The 24317-nt window shown below is 39.0% G+C and overlaps 1 protein-coding gene across 2 annotated transcripts; it reads right to left on the bottom strand.

Annotated features, from left to right (window-relative positions):
• Positions 1-864: 864 nt before the first annotated feature.
• Positions 865-14527, bottom strand: LOC136840338 (uncharacterized). 2 transcript variants are annotated; one of them, XM_067107035.1, is made up of 5 exons: positions 14194-14527; positions 8412-8642; positions 7136-7296; positions 5348-5505; positions 865-3140 (listed from the first exon to the last, which is right to left on the bottom strand). In XM_067107035.1, the coding sequence occupies exons 2-5, from the start codon at positions 8563-8565 to the stop codon at positions 2021-2023; spliced, it is 1593 nt and encodes a 530-aa protein (XP_066963136.1). In that variant the 5' UTR covers positions 8566-8642; positions 14194-14527; the 3' UTR covers positions 865-2020. The 2 variants fall into 2 exon arrangements, with proteins under 2 accessions (XP_066963136.1, XP_066963135.1); XM_067107034.1 differs by having other exon boundaries at positions 8412-8573; positions 14194-14524.
• Positions 14528-24317: the final 9790 nt, after the last annotated feature.

The following is a 24317-nucleotide window of genomic DNA, read 5'->3' as shown; positions in this document are numbered from 1 at the left end:
AGGACGATTCTGACCCAAAGACACCCTCAAGCTGTGAAGGGATGAGGGGAGATCTTGAATGACTTCATTAACAGATAACCCCAACAATGACTGCAGTTGGTTCACCATGGCCCTTGGGGTTAGCTGAAGAAGCTTGAGAAACAGAATAAGACATTAACACATCAACTGAAGTGTCAAAGAAAGCCCACGGCGAGGGAAGATATGTGATGTGTCACAGGAGAGATCACGGAAATGGACTGCATTCATGCAAGACAAAAGAATAACGAAAGGCGACAAAAGACAGAAACAGCTATACGAGGCTCACTGAAAGCAGTGGCCCACGAGGCTCACTGAAAGCAGTGGCCCACGAGGCTCACTGAAAGCAGTGGCCCACGAGGCTCACTGAAAGCAGTGGCCCCACCTTGGGATTAACCCATGAAAAAGAATACCTTTACAAGAGATTGCACAGCAACGACAGTGATTGAGGAAAAAAAAAAAAAAAAAAGTGAATACCTGCGTTGTGTGAATGTTGTGAAACCTGATATGTGGATTACTGTAATTTTTTCAAAAAACTCACCAGCCCCATGAATCTCACAGCCTCATTTTCAAACTACTTAAGTTAATAAGTAGGTGACTGGAGCATATCTGTGGGTCCAGGTGGTGAATACATCATTCAATCACCATACTTCTGTCTGGGGACATTCAAGACTAAATGTGGCCATATAACTGATAGGTTTGTAAGAAAATACTACTGTAGTTTTATGCTAAAAAATTCAGACTACAAAGTTAAAATACTGAACTAACATATGGTTGGCCCATACGAGTTATATTTAGAAAGTTACCGTTTCTTAAAACCTAATAATTGGAAAATTGAAACTGATGGGATTTTGAAACATTTTTTATAGAAATAACGTTCAAGTCTAGTCATTTAATTTGAACATAAAAAACAGAATCTATATCAGTTACTCACAACATATTCATCTGGAAAAGTTTTCTGAAAATACATCCTAAAAATTTTTATAAAAACCATATTTACACTCATTTTTTCATCTAAGCTGACAAACCCATTTTACTCTACTTACCGTGTAGAAAGGTTCATTAAAAACAATCGGCCTTCCAGTCAGTGTTTTGCCCTTCCACATGCAAGGACAACAACACAATGTAACTTTTCATCTTCATAACATTCGGCCGGAGAATGGAAAGGTACTGAAAAGTGAGTGCTGAGTACTCTCCATTAATCTTCGGTCTTTTTCATGTGGAAACCTATCTTCAAAGTGTGCCTTCTTTGTCCAAGGGACTCGCTGTATACAAGTACAGTATCCTGTATAATCAATGATAAAATAATAGTAGTTTAACCATATCTCTAGGTAAAATTTCTTCAGCTCTCACATAGCGGACCCAAAGGATTTGTTCGTAGATAAGAGATGAAAACAGGAGAATAACAGTTTAAGAAGTTGGACAGCTAGGTGCAAAAAGACCAACAGGAATGAACAAAATTATCATTATTATTATTCAGTGGATGAAACCTATTCATATAGAACAAGCCCACCAAAGGGGCCATTGACTTGAAATTCAAGCTTTCAAAGAATAGTGTTCAATAGGAAGAAGAAAGAGGAAGTAAAGGGAAATACAGAAAGAGGAGATTCAACTTATTAAAAAAAAGAAAATGAATTAATCAATCAGTAAATATATAAAAATGTATTAAAATGCACAAAATAGTATTAGGATAGTAATGCACTGCATCATTGCTTGAACTTTTAAAGTTCCTATTGCATGACATCCTCAGCAGGGAGACTGTTCCACAGTCCAATGGTGTGAGGAATAAAGGGCCTCTGGAATTGAGAAGTTCGACAGCGCGGAACATTTATTACATATTGTATTGGTGCTGCTGTCCAGCGACTCTGGTGGATCTCGGCAGATAACGGGGATCGGGGATCAATCGTGAATGTGAAACTTACGAAAAAGGGATCCTTTCATACCGACTTAAAATATCACACCAGATGCACTGAGCAGTATCCTTTTATGAGGTAGTAACTTGGTATTAGCTCCATAAAACTTCTAGAGCAAACTTATTTCTTTTCACGTATCTACTTAGATCCTTATAGTCATTAACAGTTATCTGTTTGCAGTCAATAAGCCTCAGAGTGGATATGGGATTTTTCAGGTGCATCACCTCCCAAACAGGAGTCGCCGTTACATTATTGCACACTACAAACTGAACCTCCTTAAGTTTTGGGAACTTGGTCTCCCGTGCACAAGCCATTAGCACCTCGTCTGTGAGTCCATCTTGGTCAATGAGTGAAATTTCCTCTAAACACGGAGAAAGGAGGAGAAGCCTTATGCTGTCAATGGGTATCTGTATTTTCATGTGCTCATGCAAATTACCCCCAACTTCATTATTAACAGAAATGATTTTCAGGTGTTGAAAACTTGGTTCCACTTTTGACAAGGAGGACAAGGCCTCGCCTGGGTTTCTGTCGCAGTAATAACAGTTCGATATGAGTCTGAGAAGTTGCAGTTCATTACACAGACAGGCAATGACTTTCAAATTAACCTTGTGAACAGAACGCAGCTGAAGTTTACGTAGCCCAGGACCAAACTTCAACAGGAGTGGCAAAATGTGTTCGTAAAAATCAACTTCTTCTTTTTCCTCAAAGTACAACAAAAGATCATCAATTTCATTAAGCTGTAAAAGTGGTAACAGACTGTTACTTCTTACCGATATCAAATCCCCAAAATTAACTGAGCGGACAAGAGGGCACATGGTCACACCAAAGCTAATTAAACTAGCATCACAGCATATACCTGACGTGTTAAAGCCATATTCGTCGCACTGCAACCGTCGTAAATTCAGGACAGGATTTTCATCTACGCCAATCTTCCTGTATTCCTTAAATAAATGTAATTCGAGGTCAGATGAAGTCAGTCTTGCTATGCTTGCTAGCAACTCGGAGTGATTTAACTCCTGGAGACTCGGCATATACACTAAAGCGGCAAGAACTCCACTTGAAGTAACGTGCGATCCATAAACATTAAGATGTATCAACTTTCTGGCGAGAGCAGTGGTTTCGAAGGGATTGCTGGTAGGTGGAGAATTATGTCCATGTATAAGACCAGCGATACCTTTATCTGTTGCAGATGAATCAGATAAGTTCAGGACCCTGCAAATAAAAATGTACTAATTTTGTTTAAGTTTAAAACAATGTAACATTAACTATGACAAAGAATCGTACTTTGTTAAAAGTACAACTGTTTTGGCAACATACCATCTACGAAACTAGCACAGTTCAAGATACTACTAACTTCCCAAAAGAATTCTATAGACTAAAGGACACAAAATCAGCAACAAACAGTCCACTAGTCATTTCCCTGAAACACTTAATTATGCACTCTGTTTTGTGTAGACATTTATTCATAAATGAATTAATAAAGCACTGTTACTTGAGACTGGGAAATACAAATGACTCTTGATCCAACCTACAGAGGAAAAGTTAAATAAGATTTGGAAATCATATGGACAGAAATTACATTTGAAAGTACAATTATTCATAAGTCTAGCAAAATTTGTATTACTATACAAAGTACTGAAACTATAAAAGACTTTGTTGAACTGAGAATAAAGCTTTCAAAACAATATCAAGAATTGGAGGGTAGGACAGAGTCAGAAGTGATACCACAAATGAAACTGCAGAAGTTTCATGTGTAGATGAGATGAAGTGAACTGAACTGGTACAGAATTTAGGCCAAAGGCCAAGCACTGGGACCCATGAGGTCGTTCAGCACCGAAACGGAAATTGACAGTGAAAGGTTTGAAAGGTGTAACAGGAGGAAAACCTCGCAGGTGCGCTATGAATCAATTGTTAGGAGAGGGTGGAAAATAAGATGGAAGAAAGAGAATACGAAAGGAGGTGCAGTAAGAGAAACGAAAGGGGTTGCAGCTATGGGCCGAAGGGACGCTGCAAAGAACCTTGAGTAATGCCCACACCTCCATGGGGGTAGATGAAATGCTGAAAGGAAGATGGAGACGAGAGAAGATTTGTGGGAGACGGAGCCCAGGAAAGATGTGAATGGCGGAAATTCTAAATATATTCTCGAGATCAGTATTTCTAAATGTATTCTCGAGATTAGTATTTCTAAATATATTCTCGAGATTAGCATTTCTGACTCAAAATATTCACCTGAGCATAGTGTATAAAAATCCATATGTATCTACTATTATTAATTTTTAAACCAGGGCACTGGCTAAACATTCTTGTCATTGAATACATCAAATCTTAAGTTAAAAATCCTTGAAAGTTAACAGCTGGATTAACTAAATTGTTGAACATTCTAACATTTCTTTTTAAGAAATGTGTTACCAAGGCTTGATATTCATTGTGGTTAAAAATTCAACATTCAGAGAAGTACACTTAATTGTAAGTGTTAATCTGCATTTTGGAACTAAACTTTAATGTTGCCAAAAACTAAAAGTATCCACAAGTGATCTAAAACCTGATATATTCACTACAAATTTTGGTGTCAACAAAATTCTACTGTGAGAAGAAAAAGGACAGACCACCCTGTACAGTAAATAAACATTACTCCTGCAAAAACTACAAAAAAATCCTTTAATCTGAAACATCTAGACACTACCCTCCTTACAAGCATTCAAATTACGAACATCAGAGATCTGAACGAACGTGATCATAAATTAAAATTGTTTGGAGCGCACCTCTTCGCCACCAGTAAATTATCATCACAATTTACTGTATTTAGGTTTTATGTATCGATTCATATTAATAAAGTACTGTACAGGCAGTCCCCGGTTTATAACGGGTCCGGCTTACGACGTTCTGAGGTCACGACGCTTTTCAAATATATTCATCAGAAATTATTTCCCGGTTTACGAGGCGTCGTACGCTGATCCGACGGAGGAAATATGGCTCCAAAACGGCAGAATAATCATAATTTGAAGGTTTTTTTGATGAAAAACTCAATAAAAATGCAGTTTACATCATTTTCAATGCACCCAAAGCATTAAAAGTCAGGTTTTCTTATGATTTTTGACGATTTTTGGTTTATGATGCGGCGTAAAAACGGAACCCCGTTGTAAACTGGGGACTGCCTGTACTTTATAAAATATAGTACTGTATGTACAGTGTACAGTACTGTATTGTGTTTTGGGATGAAGAAATTTACAGTATGTATTGACTTTATAGTGTCATATTGTACTTAAATAGGCATAAGACCAACTTACAAACAATTCAAGATGTGAACGGCCATTCAGAATGTAACTCGTTCGTATGTAGGGTAGTGTCTGTACTATTTTACTCTACAGTGGTTATTTGGAGGTGTAAACCAGTACAGAAAATGGAGACAATACTCTTACCTTATGTTTTTGCAGTTCTCGCCCATAGTTGCCAAGGTATCCTCCGAAATACTTGTCTGGGACAAATCAACAGTTTGCAGATGTTCCAAGGACATGAATACTTTCGTTAATAACCTGTACGGCAGATTACTACTCCTGAGTCCTATGTGGCGAAGGTTCTGTAAATACATGTAAATGTCACCCTGCGTCATCTACAACTCGCAGTTCATGTTCTCCTTCTTCCATCTTACTTTCCACCTTCTCCTGACAGTTGGTTCATCGTGCAACTGCTTTGAGGTTTTCCTCCTGTTACACCTTTCAAACCTTTTTACTGTCAATTTCCATCTCAATGCTGAATGACCTCATAGTTCCCAGCGCTTGGCCTTTGGCCTAAATTCTATATTCTATTCTATACTATACTATGACTCACTAAGATAGCCAAAAATTCATTGGAAATTTCCTCCAGATATGGAATAGCTGAGATATAGTAGGCTGAAATGAATTTAAAAGGAATACAATTGGATTTAATTTTTAAGTACTGTATTTCAATTTCAATAAACACAAATCTATTTTCACTCAGGCCTTGATGTCTAGTGAAGGGCCACCTACAGAGTGCTGAATAACTCGACTGTCATCTAAGATGCATTCTAGAAATTGCAATGTTATAGATAGCTTTCCATGTTCCAGTATGTCCTCCTCACAGATCTAAACTCATTGCTGGGTGGGGACTATTGTGCTCTTTGGACCCTTCAATGAAGAGAGTGAGAACCCAGTATAATATCTCAGACATCGTAATTCTGATGTCCTTCAAGATTTCTCCCAAAGGGAGTTCAAAATAAAGCTCTAAAAATTACCGGTTATTTCTACGCCTCACTAGCCTGAGGAAGGAGGGTATGAAATGCCTGACGCAACACTCAAAACCTCTTTCATTCTGAGACCGATGGAACTAAGTGCTACAATGGTAAAGTAAGCGAGGGTCTGTACCAATGTAAACTGAACTTACCCCAAGACTTGCCCAGAGGGGCCTGGCCAAATCAGAAGAAATCAACAAATCACTGACGTGGTAGCTACAAAGACTGACCTAAAATTCTTCTAAAATTGGCAATCTGATGTAAACAAAAGTTTCAAAATATAAAAATAAAAAGAAAACCTGGCTTCTTTCATATCTCTCGATTACATTCTCATTTTTATACATTTCTCAAGTAAACTTTAGTCCTGAATCTTGGAATTTTTTGGCTACATCTCTCCAGAATCTCCTTCTTTGCACAGAAAGTTTTGTTGCCTATTTGCACAAAATAAAAAAAAAAGTACACTATGAGCCAAGTACTTCTTGACGCAATGCATAACATCATTCCCGCTTGTCCAACAGGTGGCGAAACATCAATGCCTACCCTAAGGCATTAATAAACAAGTCGCACTGTGACGATATAATAACCACCAATACTCATTTCTTGTCCAAGTGTTGTAAAACTCTACATACTAGAACATTTCCTACCGCATGTTGCTATTTGCAACATAGTATCCGGAAAAAGGGTACATTAACTTCTCTACAATAAAAAAGTTACCACCTTTTTAATTAAGAATTAAAATGAAAAACCTTTTTAGTTAAGAATTAAAATTAAAAACCTTTTCAATTAAGAATTAAAATTAACTTAAACAACCAGTACTAGTCACTTTTTCAATTGGAAATGACTCCTAAACTTTGCAACAAAACATGGTAGGCCTACATCTCTTGAAAATGAAAAATGACTCTAACAGAATACAGTAATTCCACGCTGCTGAAACCTCCCAGGCGTAAAAGCTGCTTACCTTGCAGCGTGACAACAGCAACGTGATGGCCTTTTCAAAATCGGTTTCTTTTCTCAAAACGAAGCGCTCTAGATGATAGACGAGCAGGATCTGCAAGTGATGTTTTCTCAACCTTTTTGTATTTACAAGTTCCTCGATCAAAAGCTCCACCACTGTTCCAGCTGTTGGGAAAAATACAGTTTATGTTCCATATTTAACTCGGCAGGATCTGTATGGAAGGACAATATCAAAATGTATTCCATGAAACCAGGAAGAAGAATCACTTGGAGTCCACTGAATTTGTATAAAGTTATAGATTTGCTTTGTTTCACAGATAAATAAAATGTTATGCTCTGAAAGATTATTATTATTTTTTTTTTTTTTTTTTTATTTAAACAAAATGGCAGTTTCAACAGCATTTATTTTATACAGTAAACGCTCAATTCGTCTTATCAATTGCTTTTCTTGCGCTGGAATGGTTGCAAGCAATTGACCGATATTCATATCCATATCCAGATATGAATATCGGTCAATTGCTTGCAACCATTCCAGCACAAGAAAAGCAACTGATAAGACGAACTGAGTGTTTACGATATAAAATAAATGCTGTTGAAACTGTCATTTTGTTTAACAAAACCTGTATTAAAGAAGGTCTTTTTCCTATTATTATTATTATTATTATTATTGGTGGGACTGTGAGATGAGAACTTTGTTAAAGGGACAGAACAGGTTCTTATTTGCAAGAGACCAAAATTTAAAAACAATTTCCATATTAAAAAACAAACTAACTTTTACATTTCATAAATACATACTGTAAGTCTATAAATACAGTATCTTATCCTACCTCTACATGCAAAAAGTTGAAGAAGTTAACTGTAAAGAGTGATTTTTTTTTTACTTCTTTCCATTCAGATTGAGTTTCCAATGAATGTACTGAAGTCAGTATCCAGGAATAACATGATCTGGTTGGGTTTAATCCATTACAAAATTCTGTTGCCTTAAAACATATAATATATTAAAATAAGTTTTACAGAATGCATGATCATAGGTTCAACCTAATTATACACACTAATGCTTTGCGGGTATGGAAAGACAAACACAGTCCAAACTATGCTTCTTTCTACATCTGATCAAAAGTATCTTTCACAATAAAAGTATGTGTATACATACACACCTTTCTAACTTATATGGGATGAAACAAAGGTATATATTGTGAATGAAGAGGAAGTGAACTTGAATTTGAAGTTCCCATACAAAACCAAATCAACAAGAGACTTTTTCCAAAGTCCTAACTTACGCAAATCTTCAAATGGCCCTAAGACGTACGACAAGGTCTTGCTCTGTTCGTGCCAATTTTGTACATAATCTCTTGCCCACAGCTTGTCCATGTTTCTTGCAATATTCCGAATACATTGTTGCTTGAGGCTACCTGGTGGCCTGTGTTGTGGCATTTTTGGCGCTGCAAAACAGAGTCCAATTATCAGTCAAGAAATGGAACATCAAATGTTGAAAATGTCACAAAACGGATCTGCAATAACGTATCACTGAGATAGCGGACAAAAGACGTTGAGGGTCAGCAAAAAATATACATAGTTTAAATGGAATGATATACAATACAAATACAATTGCCTAACATTTCACATCAGCTAGCAAGTACAAAATTATAATGGTCATATACTTTTCCTAAATTATTTACGAAACAACAAACCCTACCGTATTAGTGATTAAGTAAACTCATATAACAGTACAGTGAACCCCCCATATTCGCGTTGTCAACGTTTTCACGCATTCGTAAACATATCTAGCCATCATTCATGGAAAACTCGCAATTTTCACTGAGAAATATTCACTAATTACTGTATTTTCATATAATTTTCATGAATAAATGCACTTTTTGTGATAAAACTATTAAAATATTCAGGTATAAGCATTTTTACAGGGTTTTTCTGTGTTTAAGCTATCAAAATGGGCAGTTCTAAGTGTTTTTAGAGGGGTTTTAAATTCAACCCATTTACACGCATCCCCGCGAATACGGGGGGTTCACTGTACACTAATGGAAAAAATTTACAGTACACGTTCAATACAGCTCACAGCTCTGCATCCCTGACCAGCTTCTTCCATCAACTTTGTACTGCCTTTACCCAATAATTTGTGATTTGCCTCTCCCAATGCCAAAATCTCATGAACTAGGCATTATTTAACAGCTGAATTTTCTTGGTATTTTGATGGGAATCCCTCAACAATTTCCTGAAGATTTTTTTACAAATGACTTCAGCTCTCTGCTCTCTGTCCATTAAAGCATACCTTAGTTTTACCAGACCACTGAGGTGAGTAACAGCTCTCCTAGGGCTGGCCCAAAGGATTAGACTTATTTTACGTGGCTAAGAACCAACTGGTTACCTAGCAACGGGACCTACAGCTTGTTGTGGAATCCGACCCACATTATACCGAGAAATTAATTTCTATCACCAGAAATAAATTCCTCTAATTCTTCATTAGCCGGCCGGAGACTTGAACTCAGGCCTAGCGAGTGCTAGGCGACAACTCTACCGACTCGCCCAACGAGAAACTCAGCTCTCTGTCACGGCAAAGAAACCATCCAATACAAACATCATTGCAAAGAGGAAGACATGTAATCACGAGTTGTACCTCTGAGTTTCAAAATACAATTTTATGACACTTACTCAGTGACATCCGAAGATAAGGACTTCATGTGAATAAGGGTTTGCATAGTAAAAAACACACAACATTTCACTTTAACAGGGGCTATAATTAGAGGAGATTTAGATCTATTTAAACGAATTCCTCACGTTAACACAGGTAAGAAGAAGCACATGCAAAATTTTCCGTGCTGCTGCGTATCAGTATCTAATAAAAAGTACAGATTCCATTGCTCCAGAAGCTAACCCTTTATTATACCACTGTTTCATACGTATGGAGAAATGTACAGTCGTCACCTGAGCCAGCAACACAAACTGTAAGGAGAGCAAAGGGAATTAGGGTAAGGCGATAACGATGGACAGTGAAAACTTGTACTTTATTAGAACCCCAAAAATGAAGGGTAGTTTGAATTTATTCAAAATGAATATGACCCTTCAAACAAGCCAAAGGTCCTATAGCTGAATGATACACTAAGGAAGAACATATGTTTATTTCCCTAGGCTGGTACCGTAATGAATATTAGAGCTATGGTTGCTAAACCAACAAAGTGATTCATTTCACAGTGTGACTGTGTCCAGGGATGCGGCATTAATAGTCAGATACAAATTGAGTGCAACACTACCTTAAGCAAAAGAAAAAAATAATCAAATAGATAAAAGAAAACGAGAAGATGCCAAAGACTCACTACACCCGACTTTCTCCACAAGAATCGTTCCACATTAAAGACCTCTTAGCTGGTTCAACAGAAGGCCTAGGCTGAATCTCCTCTCAGCAGTTCTTCTTACCCTTCTCATGCCAGAATGAAAGAGGAGAGCTGAGAGTAAGGTTGACTAATTTCTATTAACTAAAATTATGGCTTGGGGCATGACTTGAGTTGACCTCGGCATGTAACTGGTTTGATTTAAAAAAATCCCTGGCCCACAACTCTAGTGTTAGACAGGATCACCAGGAACAGAGCGTAGTCTGAAAAAAATTAGGGGCGTAGAGTGGTCTGTGGCTGCTGTTTGCATCAATGATGAAATTAGGAATGTTATAGGTCTGTCATGCAAAAATAAGTGCAATATCTGACTCTGAATAACCGACCAGGTAAAATATTTTTCTATATCCTTTTGTTGAGTACAGGATTGCAAAATACTCATGCACACTTCACTCTGCTTTCTGAAACAATCTTTTGGCGGGCAAACCAAACGGCCAACAAATCAAGATGACTAAGATGTAGGTGTCAGAGAGTACAAAACAACCTCACCCCGAGAAATGACCCAGTTGCCTGGCAGCAGACTCTTCCAGTTGTTGCAAGGTAGTCATAAGCTCTGGGGCTACATACAGATGAAACACTGTCACCTTTCCTTTCCAAAGGGATTGCGAAAGGAGTTACTTCTGCTACGCAGAAATCATTCCTGCAAAATCTGATCGTTTTCTCCGTACTGTCAGTCAAAGACATCCCAATCAAAAGTCACAATACCATAAAATAATCCAACGGCAAAACTAGCGAATGCACCAAACACCATTCTGAACAACAGCAAGAAGAATTCTGATGAGAACTAGAATGTTCAATGTGCATAGTATTTTGCGCTATTACCAAGACTACTTCTTCGTTTAACGTGCTTTTTCCCATTTTTTATGTGGGGTCAGCACGATGCCTTCTTTTGAAGGACTCTGATTTGGCGTTGGGGTAGACCGTAGCCTCGATCGGCTGCCCTGCCTGACATCGCTTAGACCCCGGTAGCACGTGTACATGTATCGTACCAAATCCCCAGCTCCCTTTCTCCCAGCAGCGAGGAGACTTGAGCGGTTAGGTCGACAGTTCGACACGTGTAAGGTGTCTGTTATGTTTTTAGAAGATGTTGGAGTAACACTACCAAAATACCTTCCCCGGTAGAATGACAGCCAAAGGCTATATCTGACGATGCAATCCTCTACTTTACAAATGGCATAGAAAAATGTCTTAAATGGTGGATTATTCAGTCAGATATTTCACTTACTCTGACAAGACTGACCTGTAACTTTCATGGGTACATCATTGATGCAACCAGCAGCCATGGACCACTCTCTATCCCTAGTTATTTTTGTATTTTTGTGCATGTTAGATATCTTGTTGATCAATGTGGTTGTGGGCCAAGGACTTTTTAAATCAAAACAATTATATACACAGGTCAATCTGCATCACGCCCCAAAGCCATATTTTCATGCCAATAGAAATCCCTTTTTGATATGCCCGAGAGGATTACAGTCCGTTAGTCCGAAGGCCCGATAGTCCGAAGGCCCGATAGTCCGAAGGTCCGATAGTCGCAGGTTGGTATTTTTATGGGTGTTTACTGGTTACAATTTTGCAGTATTAGCTATGGAGGGGTGGGGGGCTGATTACAGTCCGTCGGACTATCGGGCCTTCTGACTTTCGGACTATCGGACCTTCGGACTATCGGGCCTGCTGAGTTTCGGACTGTCGGACCTTCGGACTATCGGGCCTTCGGACTATAGGGCGGTCACCGCCCGAGAGATCTATGCCTACACATCCATTTTGAATTTCGTCAAAGGTAGACTCTGCCATAATCAGTGGCACGATGAACCAACTGTTAATTCTTGTACACAGGACGTTTTCACAAACCAGTTGTCTGACAGCCAATCTACAATTAGATATTTTTGAGGAAATTGCTCCTTCAGCCAGCAAACAACTTAATTACCTATACAATAAGAAGAAGGTGCCTTCAAGAAATGACGATACTCAAGGTTAAGCATACCTTAGTTTAACCAGACCACTGAGCTGATTAACAGCTCTCCTAGGGCTGGCCCGAAGGATTAGATTTATTTTACGTGGCTAAGAACCAATCGGTTACCTAGCAACGGGACCTACAGCTTATTGTGGAATCCGGACCGCATTATACCGAGAAATGAATTTCTCTAATTCTTCACTGGTGACACTCAAGGAACACCCCCAGACTGACAGTTTCCATTTTAATTGTTCTTTTTAAAAATGTTGTATTTGAAGTTTTATTTCTTTGTACACATTGTAACTTTTACTCAGCAACATCCAAAAGCCCAAGTTTAAGAACATATTGTTTTTCTCCCTCACTGACAGTGAACTGTGCAAGTTTATACATCAATATGCATTGCCAGGCGACTTTAGTAATGAGTGATTTGACTCACAACAGTGAGCTTATGTATTTTAAAACCTAAATAATTTGAATACATTGTCTTTGAATAAGACTAATACCGATTGCATTTCTTCCCATGTCAGTAAGTAATGTTAAGGAAGGAACACGCAGTTAAGATACTTTTCTTTGTTTTATCATCTTCTTTGTTTTAACGTGCTTTTTCCCATGTTTATATGGGGTAAGCACGATGCCTTTTTTCATTTAGTAATAATTCACAACAGTTGTATATACATGTTCTGTTATGCAAGCTATTATGTTTCAGGGGGGGGCCCAGCCAAACTCAAGCTAAACCTAAGAGTGGTTTCTAAATTATGGTTAAGGGAAGGTTAGGTTAGGGCGCATCCCCGCCGAAACGTCTCGGACGATTTCGTGCCGAAAGAGGCGGACGGCAGTGTCCCCGAAGGTGTGTACGTCTACGGGGGCGACACCCTAAGCTAGCCCGCACAATCCGACCGAAACCACGTCTCCTAACGCCGTCTGGCTGGACGTCCAAAAACGTGCCAAATTCCCTCTCCCTCGGACAAAGACGAGGCTTTGCGAGATTCGCAGGTCTTTAGGTCAGGTTAGGGCCAAGGACCCCGTGCCCTTAGTGACCCCACGTTAGGTTAGGGTTAGGATGGGTGCAGCAGGACGAACCGCGCTTGAATGAGGTTCCGCAGACAAAAAAAAAAAAAAAAAAAAAAGACCGTTCCTAGAATGCCATTTTCTGAACTAACCGGACTGTACCTCCCTAACCTAACCTAACCTAGGGTGGTGCCGTTAAGTTAAGTATATCTTAGTTTAACCAGACCACTGAGCTGATTAACGTGCCCTGACCTGGCCAGGGGGGGGGGGTGTTACTTAGCCAAGGGGCTCCGCCCCCCGAATCAACCCCCCCCTTAAAAGAAACCACTTTTTACCAAAAGTTCCCCCATAACTGCCCATGCGTGATAGCATTCCAGGTTGGACAGCATACAAAAAACAATCAGTTCTGAGGTTAATTACAGGTAAATTACAGGTTAATTACGGTCGACAGACAAAAATGAGCGGTAAATTCTTGACAAACGACCAAAATACTATAAGAAAAGTCCATTTTAATGATAAATACCCGACGCGGAGCTAATGCTTAGTTCTCCCAAAAGACAAGAAGAATCATAAACCTTTTTAATTAAGAATTGGAATTAAAAACCTTTTTAATTTGGAAATAAAATTAAAACCCTTTTTAATTAAGAATTAAAATTAACCTTTTTAATTACGAATTAGAACTAACTTAAAAGGTGCATTTACCTTGTGATATCCCCCAATAAATTACGACGACGTCAAGGGAGGACAAGATCTTGCAACAGGTCAAGTGTCAGGTGTCAAGTGTCACCTGAACAGAACTCTGATCTTGACAGAGTTACATTAAGTTGCCAGGTACCATTAAGTCACAAACTTTCTTGGCCATCTACTGATATTTGATCTGATAAATGTAATTAATTTTTTCATGCATGAAAATGCTGCGCTGAAGTGAATAAAAACGAAAATGTTTCAGGTAGTTTCAATATTAATCGTTGGTCGCCAATATTTTCAAACTCTCTTTTTGATATTTCACCAGATTTGGAAATTCTGGTGATAATTTCACCATCTGGCAACAATAGAGGCATCATAGTAGTAGTAGTAGTAATTGGAAGTAGTCGCCTCTGAAAAGGCTCATCTTCTTGTAGTAGTAGTAGTAGTAATGAGGTGAGGTTTGCCTTTGAAACGTCTCCCTTACTCGTTCCATTCCGCCTTTATTTGTCTCTGTAATACTATAAATCTTTTATCAATTCCTTTCCCTTTTTTTTATTTCTTCTTTCCTTGGGTCGTTTGAAATGTTCGGCATCATTTAAAGCTGTTTTCTGCGTAACCGCACATCCTTTGATTACATTTTTTCTGATACTCCTCAAAATCATTTAAATGACAAATTTCCTTCTTTCTCTGCAGCAAACTTAAACATTTGCAATGACTTTAATCACCTTGACGCTCCCGGCAGAGACGCGGTCGATTTTGGGTTGACCTAATCCTGCGGTTTATTCCAGGCATTTTTTGCAGTCACCAACTTTGAACATAGCAGGTGCCGTTACCAGTTGCCTGATATGACAAGGGAACCCTTTTCTTTACTGTAATCCACATCCACAGTACTTTAGTATTAGGCTTGGCACCACTACTTGAATTGTATATAGAATTTAGGCCAAAGGCCAAGCACTGGGACCTACGAGATCATTCGGTGCTTAAACGGAAATTGAGAGAAAAGGCTTGAAAGGTGTAACAGGAGGAAAACCAGGAAGTTGCACTATCGATCAATTGTTAGGAGAGGGTTGCAGAAAATAAAGATGGAAGAGAATACAAAAGGAGGTAGAGTGAAAGAAACGAAAGGGGTTGCAGAACTTGAGGTGCACTGCTGGTAGCATCATCAATGCTTGGCTTTAAGAGGCTTGAACATACTCCCACAGTTTTCTCAACAGACCGTATCATCATCAACCCCGTAACTTAGTCCATTTACTTCTGCCGAATGACTGCATGCTTTTTGTTTGAATTTTTCTTGCTATTCTTTTGCAAATCATTTCCCTTCTGGTATCTTCTGCACGGCATACTCATTTCTCTTCATCTTCCACATCCTTTGGATTTACTGTCAATCCAGTTCTCTTGTCTTACGTTCACTTAACCTGACCTGTAACTCTCATAACTAAGGACTGTTCCTGCAAGTTCTTAGCACCTACTTACCACAAAACTCGTTCACAAAAATAATTATAAAAGTCTGTACTATTTCGTTTCTTCCCAAGGCACTCGCCGTCATTTCTAGGTTGAACTGAATACAGAAATTAGGCCAAAGACCAAAGACTGGGACCTATGAGGTTATTTAGCGCTGGCACGGAAACTGGCAGTAAAACGTTTGAAAGTTTCAACAGGAGTAAATCCTCGAAGTTGCACCGTGAACCTATTGTTACGTAATGCCTACACTGCAATTCAGGTGGTGCACTGACAGCACTCTCTAGGTCCCTTCACTACAGTTATATTGGCCAAGGATTTTCCACCAACACTGCATACCTAATGTACATTTAGGGTCATTTCATTTTCTGCCTTTCCAAACAACCAACACCGCAACCCGGCCCTACAAATGCCATCAAAGTAGAGTAATGACGAACCAAACTGTCACCATTCCAGGCCTGTAACAGATGTCGACTTGTTGTCACCTCTATTCTGACAGGTATGTAAATGGATCATCATTTTCAGAAAGTTAATGGCAGGTTAAATTTCTAGAATCATAAGGACAACACAATTTGTTCTTCAATGACGAGACAAAATGAAACAAATTACCAAGAAAAAAATGACGGACCTTTAGGAGCAACTCGAGTTCTTGCTTAAGCAAAAGGGTGGTGGTCACATACAACCCAAAAGCAGAAAAGAGATCTAAAAAATCCTGTGGAATACCACTATTCAACATGATGAACACGTATTTCAAAGACCCTGAAAGCTTTTCGAGTAGAACTACATAGTAGCTCCGTGGCGGTGACGGCAATATAACTTGACTTTTTCAAGTTTTTTTGATTGCTAATCATGAATTTACCTCTAATTTTTGGCGCTCAAGTGTAATTAACCCCAGAAGTCCATCCAACAAGGGGTTTCCATACGCCATCCTCACAAGACAGAGCACGGGTACGTCTGTTTCGAACGGTTCATGTCCTGTCCGGCAAGTGCAATAACATGTAAACATGGGTACCCAACTCCCGGGCCCGGTACTAAACACGGCGAAGGGACATTCCATTTGGCCGACAACAAACAGACGCACCGCCAGTATCAGAACCCCTAAAAGTGTAGAAAAAAACCAGTTCAAAAGGTAAAAACAGGCGCAGAGCCAATATATAGAATTACGGCTTTTTGAATAAAATACAACCGAAGAAAAGGGTACAGAAAAACCACTTAAAAAAAAAAAAAAAACTATTTATATTTTGTCGCAGACACCTCTTTCATAGCGTGGAATATCACAGACACCAACTCACACATCAGCACATACACACACAGTAAAAGAACATCTACTCTTCGTCGTCTTCCTCCTCTTCCTCATCGTCATCCTCATCTTCCTCGTCATCATCTTCATCTTCCTCCTCGCCTTCTTCTTCTTCTTCTTCCTCCTCCTCCTCCTCACCTTCTTCGTCGTCTTCGTCCTCTTCCTCTTCTGCCTTTACTTTCTTTTCTACTTCTCCAACCTGAGAAAAAAAAAAAAAGATATGCCCAAGTTGTAAGACAAATTATGAAGTGAGAAAATGACACAGGCAGGCACAAGGGAAGATTAAATACCAAACAATCCTGTTCAACATTTTTAGATTTTGTATGCATTTATGGAATGTAACTAAAAACTTATAGGCAACATTAAACAATGTGTATATCCTTATCACAGTGTCAAGGAGGCAAACTAGCATCTTGCTACCAACCATCTTTCTTTATTATAAATATTGTCAAGTAACATTCTCAACTCTCATACGGCTCATCCGATGGGTTTGCTCTTACCGATTATATTAAACACCACACTCTAGAGTACTTTGCAGTTTTCCCAGGATACAAAAATAACGCTTTCACAGATGGAGTACTCCATCTATGAACATGTAGGTTCATATTCCCATAAAACAAATCTTATTTAATATATTGCAACCTCATAGAAACTTAATATTTGATTACACAATACATGATGGGGATTCTGACAGAATATTCTTAAAAGATATATGATTTATATACAGGCAGTCCCCAGTTTATGAACAGGGCTCCGTTTTTACGTCGCGTCGTCAACCGAAAATCACTGTAAACCGAAAAACTGTCAAAAATCCTAAGAAAACCTTACTGTTAATGCTTTGAGTGTATTGAAAATGACATAAACTGCATTTTTATTGAGTTTTTCATGAAATAAAACCTTCGAATTTTGATTATTCTGCCTTTTTGGAGCCACATTTCTTCCGTCAGATTGGCATACGACACATTGTAACCCCAGAACGTGTTGTAAACCGGGAAACAATTTCTGATGAATATATTTAAAAGTGTCGTAACCTCGGAACGTCGTAAGCCGGGGACTGCCTGAGGTTGGTTAAAAGTTGGACAAGCATTTAAGATGCCTGCATAACTTTAAATTTACATGACCCACATAATTTAAGAAAATTTTCACACGGTATGTTAAAGTGAAAAGAGGAACTCTAGCAATGTTAGGTAGGGATCAAGAACTTTTGTTAATTTGGCTCCACAAATGTTCCAGAGAGAGAGTGAGGGGGTTACAGAAGTTATGATATGCGTGCGCAGAAGGGAGAGGCGGAGACGGAGGGACCAGTGATATAGGGAGGAGAGGAAACAAAACAAAAGGTGGAAATTGACTGATGCTACGTAGGTATCAGGGATCTCCTTTGACAAGACTAACCAATCAAATTCACCTTTAAGCACTAACCTCTTCAGCCAAGACACACACACCCTTCAGCATTCATCTCAGGAGATTAAAAAATACAAAACATAGGCTGATCAATATAAAATAACTTCAACGGAACCAAAATGAATCCCTCGTGGAAGCAACATAAGCAACATTCGAGTGAGGACATCTGCAATACTGTCAAACTATTTGGTGAAAATGCTGGCATGTGTGAATTACGAGTGTTGGCTTCTACATAACAAACCCTCTAAAGTACTATTTTTCACAATAAAGGAAACTACAAATGGGAGCTAAAAAGGAAGGCCACTGTGAGCTATTTCAAGCGAGCCATGGAGGCAACAGTTGTACGAAAAAATAAAAACTTCAGATATGTTTTGAAAGATGAACAGGTAGTGGACAAGAAACGAAAAATAATACAAAGGTGTGAATACAATATCACGGACGGTCAGGTTGCAACATCTGAACGCAAACGGGATTTCTGATACCTAGTCTTGGTTAGTTAGTAAGGGTCCAAAGGTCCATACCAAGCTTTTAATTAATTTGAACACCTTCCACTCTCATTTAATGTTAAGAAACCAATCATTTGGTGTGCAGGGCCAATTTAACGTTAAGAACCCAATCGTTTGGTACCTGGCAAAAGTAAGAATGCTGATGGAGACTCAATCAAAACCTACTTTCTGTTTTTTGGCCGGTGATGCTTCTCCTTCAGCCGTCTGTCTTTTCCTGCAAAGAACGAGAAACTGTTTATTAAGAAATAAGATTATTTTTGATCAAAGGATATTTTCCTTTACAAAATTCGATTCAATTTATAAAGTGCCATCGCTACATTATTTTCATCACGAAAGAGAAAAAGAGCAACTTGAGTGTGTGTAACTGGGAGTCAAACACACACCACTCGTCACCCAAGTGCGATTTTGTTCGTGTAATAGTAAACTTACGGTGCATGTACAAAACGTTCATATGCATTTTCTACTTCTCGTGGCTTGGCTCCACCGAAGTCTAGGGACTTGGCGTTTTCTTTCAACTCTGTAGCTGCTGCCTCGCTTTCAAAGTGGACAATGAATCCCCTGCGAAAGTTTCAACATTTACTTCACTTGAAGCTCTTTTAAAAAATAATTACAACAGTATCTCTTCTAAACATTCCATATAAAACAAATCACAACCTGGACTGATGCTATATAATGCAAAACACATGAGCAAAATACCCTTCCTTAACTCTGCATTCCTAAGAGGCCCTTGGGAATATCTTTTGCAAAAGTACGGAATGAAATTCAGTCATGCAATCGCCTCTCGACAAAACCTTACTACTATCATATAAGTGCATTAACAGATTCTCTTTCTCTCTCTCTCACATACCTCCCAAAGCTAACTGCTTCAGTATCCTTAAACTGGTTTAACAATGCCTGTGCAACGTCACACGTGATTCCATCCTCGAAGCGCAAGAATACGGACTTGGGGTTCGTGTCTCTTCTGGGTAAATACTGAAAGAAAGAAAAACTTTTAGAGTTACATCATGAACTGCAGCAGACTGTCTGGTAAGTCGTGCACAGCCTTCTACGAGGAAAGTCCTCTATTAGCTACCTACAGCCATTTGTATGTCGAATCTGTTGTAAACTGGTTACTGTACTCTTCACGGCTATTGAAGTACAGCATGATGTAAAGTCGATAAAGTAGTATACGTTTTTTCATCCTAAAACACAAACTCTGGTCTTATGGGGGCAAGGGGGAGCACCCTGAACACAATTCTAATTTGCAATCCTGTCTGTTTGTGCCTCTGAATGTTTGCAAGTTGGGTGGTGTCTGCGCTTGCAAATACAAGTCCACAAAAGTAATTGATTTAAGTTTGTTTTCACAGAAACAAAGATTTTAATCTCCCAAAAATCACACAGCCTCTATAATACGGTGCCCTTGGCCAAAAATGGGTTGCAAGTCTACTGTTTTGGAGTGCCAAAAAATGTTGGTCGAACTCCCTCGTACATCACATGTAAAATAAATTTCCCAAGTTATTTACCAGGACAAAGATGCCTTAGCATCAACTTAACTGGACATGTTAGCAATTCCTGTCTAAATTTGACTACAAGAATAACTGAAGATTATTATGAACAATATTCCTCCCTAAATTAGAATAACTAATGATTATTATAAACCATATTCCTCTCTACATTAGAACTTGAACCCCCTTTTTGTATCTGATTCAATCTCTAAATCGAGTTCTTACATTTTTACAAAAGTCATGATTTTATAGACAATACAGATCTCTGTTGAAGAATTGAAATGTTCAGCTGAAAACCACCAGCCCTCTAAATCTCCTTGCACGAAGTCGGCTGAACCAAGTGATGTACAACTGCGCATATCTTCCAAAGTTTCTTGGCTACGAAGTCACTGTCTAAACTTTCCAACAGCTGATAGCCAGTATTTTAGTATTGTTATTTTCTGATAATATAGAATACTGAATTTAGGCCCGTGGCCAAGGGCTGGGGCCTACGGGATCATTCAGCACTGACAAGGAAATGGCGAGCAGAAAGGTTTGAAAGGTGTAGCGGGGGGAAAACCTCACGGTTGCACCATGAAACAATTGTTAGAAGAAGGTGGATAGTAAAATATTCACTAAGACAAATACTGCGGTTCTTTTAAATGTGTATTTTTCCACTGGATTTTCTCAAAATTATTGTATGTTTATGATAGTGTATACTCTGTGAGTGATATTGTATACGTTGAGATGAAACCAATACAAATAATGTCTGAAACATGTGTATAAATTCAAACCAGAGAGAGCCTGAAACAACATAAAATAAAATAGAATACAGAATTTGGGCCACGGACCAAGTGCTGGGACCTAAGAGGTCCACCTAGCACTGAAACTAAAACTGAGTAACACGTTTTGAAAGGTTACAGTAGGAAAACCTTGCTGTTGCACTAGGAAACAATTGTTAGAAAAGAATATGAATGGAGGGGCAGTAAAAGAAATATACAGGGTCCCCACCTACGGGACAAAGGGAGGCTGGAAGGAACCATTAGTGATGCCTCCAGCTGACGGCACTAACCCTCTTATTTTAACGAAACAATAAAGTACAGGGTGTGGCAGAAGTAACGCCTTTTGTTCAAGTGGAACAAAATTAAAGCCTTTTTGATTATCCTTTATCTTTTCGAACATGAATGTATCGCCACAGGTTAATAGATTAATATAATATATTAACAAAATTAATATAATGCTTATTCGGTTTAATAATGTTCAGTACAAATGAAATCAAAACAAATTTAAGAAAAAAAAAAATAAAAGTTACAAAAGATAAAAAGTTTTAGAATTTAGTCATTTATTTGAGATGTTCAAAATGTTCCCCTTCACGTTCCATACTTCTTGACACATTTCAATGGTAATTTCATGTAATTTATCTGAAATTGCATTCTTTAATTCTGGAATTGTTTTCGGCTTAAGATTGTAAACCTGATCTTTCAAGACACCCCACAAAAAGAAGTCCGGTGGTGTTAGGTCTGGTGAACGTGACGGCCATTCAATTGGTCCTCTTTGCCCTATCCATCTACCTTTAAAATTTTCATTTAACCATTCCCTAACTCTTATCCCATTATGGGGAGGTGCTCCATCCTGTTGAAAATAAATATCATTTTGATTTTCAACTCTTGGCCAAAATTCCGTTTGTAGCGTATGCAAATAATTATCTTGATTCACAGTGCTTTCAAAGAATATCGGCCCTATTAATCCCATGCAAGAAATGGCGGCCCACACTGTTACTCCTGGTAAATTAATATCCTTTTCCAAGATGACATGAGGATTATCATTGCTCCAATACGCACAATCATGGCGACTGATATGTCCATTTAACTTAAAGGTTGCTTCATCTGACCACCATATCTTGTCAAGGAAGCTTACATCTTCATTAACTTTAGTCATAAAGGTTTCACAAAATTGCAATCGTCTATCTTGATCTCCATCGTGCAAGCTTTGAGGCAAACGTGGAATAGTATAAGGTCTCGTCTTTAGCTTCTTCGACATTCTGCGAACACTCCTATCACTAATTGCTAACTCTGCAGAAAGACGCCTACTGGATTTTTGAGGAGAACGCAGCAACGATTCTTGTAGTTCATAGGACTTTTCTAAGCTTGTTGCAACAACTGGCCTACCCGCTCTTTGAGCATCACTTACACTTCCTGTGGATTCAAATTTTCTAATCAAGCTTGTGATATTTTGGCTTTGCACCCTTGGGATGTTAAATTCAGCTGATAACAATCTTGCTGCTTCAGCACCATTTTTATTGTTTTGATAGTGCAATTGAATTGCTTTTACTCTCTGTTCCTTTGTTAATTTCATGGTTGTTTAAAATATCTGAAAAAATGAAGATTTAGCAAATTAATTAAAGAAAATATACATAAGATATAAAATTAAAAAGGGCGTTACTTATGCCGCACCCTGTACTTGAGCTGTATTTGTTCATGCTGTGAAACTCTCAAACATATGATGAACTGCAGTATACGTCTTAGTGAATATTTTGTCAACCACATAACTCTTCTACTCACCAAGTTTAACCACTGCAATACTGTTCCAACCCAGGGCCTCATATGTTAATATATTTATTTGACTTCACAAACAAGTGTATGGACAAGAGCAGAAAACAGAAATCATCATTATTATTCAGATGAAGAGCCCTATTCATACGGAACAAGCCCACCACAGAGGCTGCCGACTTGAAATTCAAACTTCCAAAGAACACGGTGCTCATTAGGACGTGAGAGAAGGTCAAGAGGAGACCTCACCCATTACAAGGAAAAAATAAATGAATGAATAAACAAAAATGTGTTAAAATGTGAAAGGTGGAAGGACTAATAAAGGGAGCTACAGAGAGAAGAGATCTCACTCATTAAAAAAACACACTCACCCCGCCTCTGCCTCTGCCTCTTCCTCCCCTGAAGCCTCCACGACCTCTTCTGAAGTCCGGTCGCCCAGAAGCTTGCTCGGATCCAGCGGGCTTCGGGCCACCGTTGACTTTCGGTCCGTTCTCCGACACCTCCATTTTCTCGGGTTTGGCCGCGGGGGTTTTGGGGGCTGCCGCCTTCGGGGTTTTGGGAGTTTTCGGGGGAGCGTCTTTCTTGGGGGCGGCTTCCTTTTTGGGGGTCTCGACAGCAGCTGCTACCTGGGCCTTGGGGGTTTTGGGCTTTTTGGGAGTCTTCGTTTTGACTGGGGTTGCGACTGCGACGGCCGCTGGCGCCACTTCAGCTTTCGCTGCCTTCTTGGCTGATTTTGGAGTCTGTCAGGAAGAAAGGACAGCAATCAACAGATCTGTCAAAAGTAAAAATCTCTCTTCATGCTTTCATTTGGGGCAAATTCCCTCTTTTTTTTTCCCCACTTAATTCTACCTGTTTCCTTTACCACCACGTTATTATTCACAAGGCGAAACCTATTCGTATGGAACAAGCCCACCACAGGGGCCACTGACTTGAAATTCAAGCTTCCAAGACTATTAAGGTGTTCGTTAAGAAGTAAGAGGAGGTATAGGGAAATACAAAAAGAAGAGATCCCACTTATCAAAAGAAAAAATAAATTAATAAACACACCCAGACATGTAAAGAGAACTGGCCTGCTTTCCCCATCAGAATCGAATAAGGAGGTTTAAAAGGTGTAACATGAGGAAAACCTTTTGCAATTGCACTGTGAAACAGTTGTTAGGGTGGCTGGGAAGTCAGATGGAAGACAGAATATGAATGGAGGTACAGTAAAAGGAATGAAAGGGGTTGCAGCTAGGGGCAGAAGGGACACTGCATAGACCCTTAAGTAATGTCTACAGTGCACTACGTGAGGTGCACTGACGACACCACCCCGCTATGGGGTCTTTCCCCCACAAGCCTCTGAATGGGGAATAAAATAAATTGGCTGAGATCCAACAGTTGGCACAAAATGACTAAGAATCACCTACTCAAAACCATGAATACATAAAAACAAATCTAAGTACTTATCCCAACCAGTGTAACA

The sequence above is a fragment of the Macrobrachium rosenbergii genome, chromosome 7, assembly GCF_040412425.1.
Source record: "Macrobrachium rosenbergii isolate ZJJX-2024 chromosome 7, ASM4041242v1, whole genome shotgun sequence".
In the NCBI taxonomy this organism is placed as follows: domain Eukaryota; kingdom Metazoa; phylum Arthropoda; class Malacostraca; order Decapoda; family Palaemonidae; genus Macrobrachium; species Macrobrachium rosenbergii.
This window is presented reverse-complemented; position numbering and strand designations above follow the sequence as displayed.